The 10,000-nt window shown below is 44.8% G+C and overlaps 1 protein-coding gene across 2 annotated transcripts in view; it reads right to left on the reverse strand.

Moving 5' to 3' along the window:
* flt1 (fms related receptor tyrosine kinase 1) overlaps nucleotides 1-8,273 on the reverse strand; it is a 42,227-nt gene extending 33,954 nt beyond the window's left edge. For both annotated transcript variants that reach the window (XM_056584355.1, XM_056584356.1), the window contains exons 1-3: nucleotides 8,017-8,273; nucleotides 5,380-5,485; nucleotides 2,343-2,545 (exon numbers count right to left, since the gene is read on the reverse strand). In XM_056584355.1, the coding sequence (XP_056440330.1) occupies nucleotides 2,343-2,545; nucleotides 5,380-5,485; nucleotides 8,017-8,080 (373 nt within the window). In that variant the 5' untranslated portion in view covers nucleotides 8,081-8,273. The remainder of the gene's footprint in view (nucleotides 1-2,342; nucleotides 2,546-5,379; nucleotides 5,486-8,016) is intronic.
* Nucleotides 8,274-10,000: the final 1,727 nt, after the last annotated feature.

The raw sequence follows: 10,000 nt of genomic DNA on the forward strand, positions 1-10,000 counted from the left end.
GAGGAGACACCGACAGCACAGCACAGCACATAACAACACACACCACCACAACAAACCACCACACACTACCACAGCACACCACAACAAACCACCACACACAACAACACACACCACCACAACAAACCACCACACACTACCACAGCACACCACAACAAACCACCACACACAACAACACACACCACCACAATACACCACCACACACTACTACAGCACACCACCACACACCACCACACCACCACACCAACGCACTACCACGGCACACCACAACAAACCACCACACACTACTACAGCACACTGCCTCACACCACCACACACCACCACCCCACACCACCACCCCACAGCTCTGCCTCGCCTGCCCCGGCCAGACAACCAGCCTCCAAAGCATCCTCTCTATTCCAGCTCTACACACACACACACACACACACACACACACACACACACACACACACACCCACACACACACACACACACACACACACACACACACACACACACACACACACACACACACACACACACACACACACACACACACACACACACACACACACACACACACACAGAGACTAACACAAACACACACACACACACACACACACACACACACACACACACACACACACAAATACACAAATGCACGCACACAAATGCACACAAACAAACACACATGCACATACTTGCACAAACACTTACACCCTCACCTTTTAGAGAGGCAACCTTGACCCTCCCCCCCACCCACCCCAACTCCACCCATTATTCCCTTCTTTGGGGGCCCCCACCACCACCCCCACCGGCCCACCAGCTCCCTGCACCCCCTCCCCCAGGACAGGATGCTGGAGGCAGCGCTGGGGGGAGCAGATAAGCCCCGTGCCCTGGGAAACAGGCCGGCCCGGGACCTCAGGCTTTCAGCAGGGGCTATTCCTGGCCAGGAGGAGCCCGCTCACCAGTCCAGCGGAGAACACAGCTTTAAATATAGAATCAAGGGGAGGGCTGGGCCCAGAAAAGACTTTGAGGGAGATGGAGGGCGGGGGGTCGGAGGTGTGGCAGGTAAAACTGTGCCAGAGACATCTAAAAGGATGTGCTGTGCAGACAAACAGCCTAAAGATATGATTGGTTGCCTGGCATTGGTCTGTATTTAGCGCCCACGACATCCTGTTGGAGCCAGGGGATGTAAACAATGAGGGGAGAGACAGAGAGAGGGGGGGGGGGGTTGTACATTTCAATATTTTCAATTCAATATGTGTTTTATATTCCAAGTAGAATTGTACATGTAAAAGTGACTGCAAGGGAAAAAGAGAAAGAAGGGAGGAAATTGGAAAGAATGTGGTCTCATTCCCATCCAACACCATGAGGTCTCATCCTCATCCACCATCATGTGGTCTCATCCACCATCATGGTCTCATCCACCATCATGTGGTCTCATCCACCATCATGTGGTCTCATCCACCATCATGTGGTCTCATCCACCATCATGAGGTCTCATCCACCATCATGAGGTCTCATCCACCATCATGAGGTCTCATCCTCATCCACCATCATGAGGTCTCATCCACCATCATGAGGTCTCATCCACCATCATGAAGTCTCATCCACCATCATGAGGTCTCATCCTCATCCACCATCATGAGGTCTCATCCTCATCCACCATCATGAGGTCTCATCCTCATCCTCCATCATGAGGTCTCATCCACCATCATGAGGTCTCATACTCATCCACCATAATTTGGTCTCATCCACCATCATGAGGTCTCATCCACCATGATCTGGTCTCATCCCATCCACCATTACATTTGCATTTAGGGGGTTTTGCTGACGCTTTTATCCAAAGCGACTTCCAACCATACATATTCACACACTGACAGAGTCAACCACGCAGGGCGACAGCCAGCTCGCCAGCAGCAGTCAGGGGCAGGCGCCTGGCTCAGGGACACCTCAACACTCAGCTAGGAGGAGCCGGGGATGGAATTAGCATCCTTCTGGTTACCAGTCAACCCGCTCTACCTCCTGAGCTACTGCCACACCATATGGTCTCATCCCCATCCACCATCATGTGGTCTCATCAACCATCATGTGGTCTCATCAACCATCATGTTGTCTCATCCCAATCCAGCATCATTAATTGGTCATGACCATATGATGCAGTCACATCACCACTTCACCATGTCAACACAACATCCCTTCCTCATTTCATGACACCTTAACCTGTTGCAACATCACGTCACGACATTAAACATCACAACATCACAACATCACAAACTGAATGACCACGGCGTTGCACACTGTGACACGGCGACACGGTGACACCACGCCGCCGTGCCGTGGCCGCGGCGGGAGGCCCTCACCTGTGACGTAGACGTAGATGGTGCTGTGGCGGCGGGTGCGGTTGCGGTAGCGGCAGCGGTAGGCGCCGGTGTCCTGCAGCAGGGCGGGGCTCAGCGTCAGGCGGCTGCAGTGGTGCTGGCCCGTCCGCCCGCAGCGCGACGCCTCCAGCCGCACGCGCCCCTGCGCCCCCTCGGGGAGGAGCCACGCTAGCTCCCCGCGGCCCCTGGGACACAGGGTCATCAGGTCATCAGAGCACCGTGATGGAGGTTGTTCCAGGTGCATGATAAAATAACATTATGCCTATGATGTTACAATGTATAACATTTTGGTTCACCTATTAATTAATGAAGCAAGCGTAATCATTTTCTCCATATGATATGAAGCAAGCATAATCATTTTCTACTTATAAGCCGTTTTCCCACAAGTCCTCTGCATTTTTGTTGCATTTGTGTATCAGGGGATTCGACCCTGAGGGTGATTCACTCTTGATGCTTTATATGAGGACATCGATGTCGTTTAGACATCAGTAGAATCAAGAGGGAGTTCAGGGGGGTGGGCTTGCAAGGAGCAGGATATGAAGGGTCTAAGTTCGCAAGAGGCGGGATAAGTGCGGCCTTTGTCACTGTATCTTGTTTTGGTTTGGTTAGACAAAATGGAGGCAGAACGGGCAGAACTCTTCGCGATCATCTTAAATGTTGCTAAAATGATGCATCATGTCCGTTGCTTCAACAAAATCCGATGCATCGAGCGATGAAAGATTGGGGCATGAGTTAGAGATAAATAGAAGAAATGACGAAGAAGAAAGGCGTTGCAAAACGACTGCATTACGGGAGAAAAGGAGTGTATTTTTTTGCTTCATTTCACATATAACAAACACTGGGACCAATGTATTCGATTTGTATTTAACTGAGATAACAGGGAGTGGAAGGACGGGACCCTATAATGTTCAGCTAACTGTCAATTATAATAATATAAAAACCTTTTATATAGACGCATGCAGCTGTGAATTTATGTATTGTAATTTATTGTATGATGTGTACTTTTAGGGTTATGATAAGATCTATCTTTTAGTGTTCACCACGAATGACTCTTAAAAGCAGTGCCAACATTTAAATATTTTTTAACCATTCAGTAAATAAAGGAACCAGGCTGATTATCATTTAGGGGGCCACTCTCTCACATGCAGAAGCGTCATCAACACGCCCAATGAAGTGTTGTGAGAAATACAGACTTTCTATTCCTCATTCACATATAAGGTAATTAACATTTACTTCGGAGAAAATACTTCCTCAAGGGTAGTTTTATTCAGGAGATTTTCAGAGAAAATTTTTCAGGATATGTTGTTTCCACATACAACAGTCACGCATAGCTACACACAAAACATTACAAAAATGAAACAACTAAAAAATACCAGAAGACATTTCGGGAGGCTCAAGGAGGAGGGAACATTTTCGTTGGAGCAACAAAGTATAAAGACATTTCGGGAGACTCAAGGAGGATAGAAATATTATATTTCAGCAACAAAGTGTAGTCTCTAGGACTCTATAGACATAATTCACCATACTGTGTTATTGACATGTTTTCGCTCTGTGTTATAGGGACGCTGTCTCTTTAAGATCATTCGACTTGTGTGTTGATATGTGATGAAACAACGTTAGAATTTAGAGGTTTCTATATGAATATCTATCAAATAAACAACCTGACAACCAAACTGCGTAGGCGACGTAAGAAATGGTCCATTCACTTCTTTTACCGCAATTTCTATCTTGTCTATCGACAACGTCTTACCTGGGAGAGTTTGTCAACGGCGGGACCGTTAAAAAAGTCAGAATGGGGAAGGGGGGATATCAATATCGCAAGACAGTGTGGGATGCCCAAGGGGGCGTGTAACATTAAAAAAAAAAAAAAAGTGTAGTCATAACATCTATAGACATAACATCTCAGCTGTGTGTGTGTGTGTGTGTGTTTGTGTGTGTGTGTGTGTGTGTGTGTGTGTGTGTGTGTGTGTGTGTGTGTGTGTGTGTGTGTGTGTGTGTGTGTGTGTGTGTGTGTGTGTGTTTGTGTGTGTGTGTGTGTGTTTGTGAGCTGCGGGCTGCTTGGCACATGCGCACTTGACCAAGTGTGGAAGAGTAACTTGTCCGAAAGGCCTGTTTTTATATAGTAGTAAGATGTAATTACAAACATGCAATAAATAAATAAATAAATAAATAAACAAAAACTTTGTTTCGCCATGTATCACATGAGAAACGCTATAATGCCTCCCAACAATGACAAATCGTTTCAGGATTAAGAGCTAGACAATGACCAAAAAACATTACTACCAACATCATACCTAGCATCCCAATGCCCAATGTTCTCAGAGGTCAGGGGTCAATGGGATGTGAACGCAGGGAGGTGGATGTTTGGTGGTTTGTTTGGAGATATTTGGGCAGATTCACAGTGTAAGCATCGAGTCTTTTGTAGCGTTACGTGTAGGCTTACAGGCTTGTAATAGCTTTACATCTTTATCTTGTACCTCACCCAAGTGGGTGCTACATACTGGTGGTGGTTTGTGAGGTCCCCCCTTCACTGTAAAAGTGTCTTTGAGTGTCTAGAAAAGCGCTATATAAATTCAATCAATTATTATTATTATTATTATTGTTGTTTATTTTTAATCAAACTATGTCCATCTATTTGGAAATTACATGTATTCAGATATCTCTATTCAGTTCTAAGAGGTTTTATTATCTCACAACCAAAATGTCAACGCATAGTACTGTAATTGTCTGTTGATAAAATGTCCCTGCTTGCCCATATTTGAGCAGATGGATACTATTTATTTGTCTGTTTATAACAGTTTTTCCAATATACCGTGTGAACCTGGAATTATGTTGTGTCATCTTGCAGGGAAGTGTGCATGTGTCTGTGTGTGTGTGTTTGTGTGTGTTTGTGTTATGTGTGTTCATGTGTGGGTGAGGGGGGGGGGGGGTACATAGGTATGTTAGGTATGTTTGCATCTATGTTCAATCAATCACTCAGTGAATCAATCCAGACAATCATTATTGTCATCCATCTCACCTGCAGTTCAGCCGCAGCGTGTGATTGGCTGGCAGGATCAGCTGATCATCTTTGACGTCCAGTACGGGCACGCTGAACTTCCCCTTCGGCCCTTTATCTGCAGGAGCTGGAGCGGAGTGAGAGGAGTGTCAGGGGCATGACGCCGGTTTGAACGTGAAGATTTCTCTTTCATTGATTGGACCAAGTTCTCTATTCTGTAAATTTCACTAAAACAGAGCAGGCATGGTGGAAAACCCCTCCCAAAATACATTCACAAGTACTTCCTCTCATGGCGTGACAAATGACAAAGGGCAGATGACTCCTCTGAGTCATCAAAGAACAGAACAGAACGAGGCTCCCAGCGCCGTGAGGGGCCAGGGCGGGGGCCGCTGGGACCCGTATGTCTGTAACGAGCTCCCCCCCCACATGGGTGTCCAGGACACACCAGGACCACAGTGCAGATCACCAGGGGTGGGGCCCCTCGCTGGCCCTCTGGAAGGTACAGGGACGGACGAGGGCCCACTTGACCACTTGTGTGTGGAAATGCGTAAGCAGGTCTGTTGTTCATCACGTAGAGCGCGGCAGCGCGGAGGGTCATGGAGGGGAGATGGGGCTGGCCCGGGACGCCCTTCCTTCCGCTCCGACTCCAGGGCAGAAGACGGCGGTGAGTCCCGGCGCTACCACAACATGATGCTCTGCGGAGTCCTGCCCTCTGCTCGGGATGGGACGCACGTGCGTGAGCCGTGGCTGGGCTGCTACCGGTGTGTGTGTGTGTACTGTCTATGTGTGTGTGTGTGTGCATGCGCGTGCGTGTGGGTGCGTGTGTGTTTGGGGTAGCCCACGCACGACAGTGTGCTGGAGTGATACAATTGGTGTATGTGTGTGTTTGTGCATGTGTGTGTGTGTGTCTGGGCATGCATGTGTGTGTGTCACACAAACCCACACACACATTGAGGGATGTGCCCCACATGATTGGTTCCATTTTTCCTTGCTTTCTGTTTGATGCAGTTCTCAGATATCGTAGAAATATTTTTGACCAAGCTGGACATGTCGAATGTTGTTTATGCATCTTTTTATTATTGAGGTTTAATGTGCCTAGCATTGCATTATTTAAAAGCTTGCTGCGGCATTATAAAACAGCATATAACTTATTATATTATTTAATATTATATATTTGGATAAGTTTAATATTTTAGCTATTTTTAAATTACCGAACAAAGATTGGCGATCGCCTTTAAATTAGTTATTACAATAGGTGATTAATTTGCAAAGACAGCCATATTTGAACAAAGATGAAAACCTATCGGATTATTTCCATTAATTTCTATTTGAATTGATTTCGAGTGGCTTTACTTAATATTTCTTAAAAAAAACCATTTTAATGCAATATTGCAGTTCGACTGTAATTTAGTTCAAAAGAGAAACTCAGACCTGACATTCTGACCATTCAACTTATTTCAACATGTAGCCTATAAGACTGAAATCATCAGACAACCATTAATATGGTAACGAATGACCCCAAATGCGATTTACAGCAACATATCAAACGAATAGTAGCCTATGCATCAAATAATAATTTCAATGACAATTTAGAGAGAGAGACATTTTTTCTTTCTATATTCATAAATGTGTTAAAATCTCTTCGGATTCATTCATTTATTTGTAGCCTATTCAATAAAACAGAGCAAACCAATAGGCCTCCTTAACCCAAACTTTCACCCCGCCTTAAGTGTATGGTTACTTTTATGAGAATAATGCTTTATGATTAAAAACGAATGGGACATCAATATTTAAATAACCCACTGTTTGTCTTTTGCAGAGATAACAAAAAGCGACATTGCAATCAATGTAACACACAACGACTAGCCCTGGAAAAAAAAACAGAATTTCCCGCGTCTCCACCGGGACGTGGTTTCAGCCATCAGCCCGATTAACCCCGGTTCCTGTTCTGGACTTAGTCATGACCTCCTCTATCATTTTTATTAGAAAACGACATCGCAGAAACCCAACTCCAGGAAACAAGGGCTTATAGGTGACAATCAGACCAGGGCCAAGTGCAGACACCCCGCTCTGCCAGAACTGGGGCCGCGGGGGTCCCTCCCAGGGGCCGCGTTATCAAAACAGGGGCCCCGCAGGATGGAGCTTATCGGCCGGACAACACTCGCTTATAATAGAAGTCTACAACATGAGAGTGTGCCACAAGACCACACACTCACATTTCAAACGGGTTTCTAGCAGCCAACAAGAAACTAAATCAGTCCCATCAGCAACACTGTTCAAAACTTTATGGGATTTAAAGGCCGAAGCAATATGTAGGCCTATGATTAAAGCCTAATTAGCTAAATCAAGGCTTTTGAACATTTAAAAAATGAATTTAACCGACTAATCGAACAAGAACCAGTCGTCAGAAATTGTCTCGCGAAATGGATTGTTAATTTTAATTGATGTCACGTTCTATAGGCTATACATTTTTTTATGAGAGCCAATACAATATTTTCGTTGATCAAAATTAGTCCACAAATGTAGGAAGATATAGTTCTATACTGATACAAATATTAAACCATTTTAAGTGACGCAACATTTGGCCTATCTCGGGCCCGCATAATATTGATTATCTCCGTGATCGATGAGACCATTAATCAAATGAATGAAACTCACCTTTTCCAAACACCCCGTGGGACCATCCGAATAGTAGGCCTGTACATAGAAACATTAGATTCATGTTGGGGGAGTCCCGGAGTCCGCAGAAAGGTAAATCAAAGTGTGATGGGAGCAGTTCTCCTTGAGGCCTGGGGATATGTTGTATGCTATCTCTTCAGGCTTCAGCAGGGATACCCAGTGGTGGACAGACTGGGTGGTTTCCTGAAAACAGCTACGATCACACAACGGGAAGCTTTCTTAAGTCCAGCGTAACTTTTTGCCAGCCCACTGGATAGCGGCCCAGCTTTATAAGAGTTCCCAGCCCCCGGATAACGGACATCCTGACGACACACCCACTGTGCGTATAGCGGCGTTCCCACTGCTGGAGGTGGGAACGATCATTCAACGGAGGAAAAGATAAACGTGGGCTACTAAGGGTCAGAATCTCCCAAAAATATATGAAACCATCATGACAATGCCAAAATATGTCCTCGATGGTCAACAGATTTACGCAGGGCCAGTGACGCATGTGGACCGGCACGTAGACGCAGAGGTGGAGACGTCGTGGCGCTTGACATTAACCCCCATCACATGGCCATTGCATCATTTTAGGCTTTATAAAATGCCTTGGTGTTATAATCTATTCGTTGCAGAGCATTTCAATGGATCGTAAAAGTTGTCTTAAAGGAACAATAGGCTATACTGTCAAACCCTTATTGTATGACAATAAAGGTAGCCTACTCAACGAGCTGATTTATTGAACGAAGAGGAGGACTCTCTGAGCAGTCAGTGCGGACCAAACTGGACAACATCAGGCGTTAGAGGAACCGTGAGGTGTCCCGTGGGCATACAGTGCACTCTTCAGCCATACTGGTTCATATGCTGGTGTCAGTTCCGTTAAAAAACAACATAACAATTATTTGTATTGCAGGAATTAACATTAGTTGAATGAATAAATGACCATCTTGTGTGGTGTCATTATACTCTTAATGTCTGAGTTTGAGCAGGACAGAGAAAGTAAACGGGAGAGGCGAGAGAGAATCAGGGAGAAAAACACACACACATTTGCTCCGTTTTTCGGAAACGGATAGGCCTACATGGGAGAGTGGGATGAAATAATTATTAATCATGTTGTCCTATAGGCAAGGAAAAATAAGACAAAATAATGTAGAGTAAAATACAAACGTCAACCTTTATTTCAGGATGTCCCCTGTGTCAATCAAACGATAACAATGCATATATGACAATAAATACGACTTCTCAAAAAAAAGGTGGTGTGACTCAACTTACCCCAGCGGGGTAAATTAAGCCATCTGGCGGTAGATTGACCAATTTCCTTCAAGTTGAATTAATTTTCCTTTTCCAAATACGCTTATATTTGCTTGAGGTAACTTCAAACAATAGGCCTATAAACTTGTCAAATTTCAGTATTTTGCCACTGCTCTGATGTATTTTCACACTTGACATCAGTGGCTCTCTTCATCTCCTTTCTCTCTTTCGTGGTATGATAGCTTTTCTACAATGTTTAAAATGTGAAAAAACAAATCAGTTGTGTAATAGGCCTACTACATTGAAATACCACTTTATACTCCGGACGCAGCGGTGTCAAACTCATTTTCACCCCGGGAAACATCAGCATTAGGATTATGTTGCCCGCGTTCACACCAACTACCCACATAATGTAGCTATAAAGATATTTTTAAAAAACTGTCTGCATTTGATAATTATTTATACAAGTGTACAAACTATTGTAGGCCTACACATAGGCCTACATTTAAAAATATATACACGGTTTTCCTTTACTTTTTATGAATAGAACAATTTCTTCCCTAAGCTCAAAAAATTGTTTGAGGACCGCATTCCTGCCACTTTACTTCTGTAGGGAGGGTACTGTACGGCATATCGCCTATACATGCTCCGATTTTTTGCAGGCCTCGTTAATCATACTTAGCTCGGTGTCAAAAGGCAAAAAATAATTGTATTCCTTTATCACTGCCTCGTA

Source organism: Gadus chalcogrammus, chromosome 23 (assembly GCF_026213295.1).
Source record: "Gadus chalcogrammus isolate NIFS_2021 chromosome 23, NIFS_Gcha_1.0, whole genome shotgun sequence".
NCBI lineage: Eukaryota > Metazoa > Chordata > Actinopteri > Gadiformes > Gadidae > Gadus > Gadus chalcogrammus.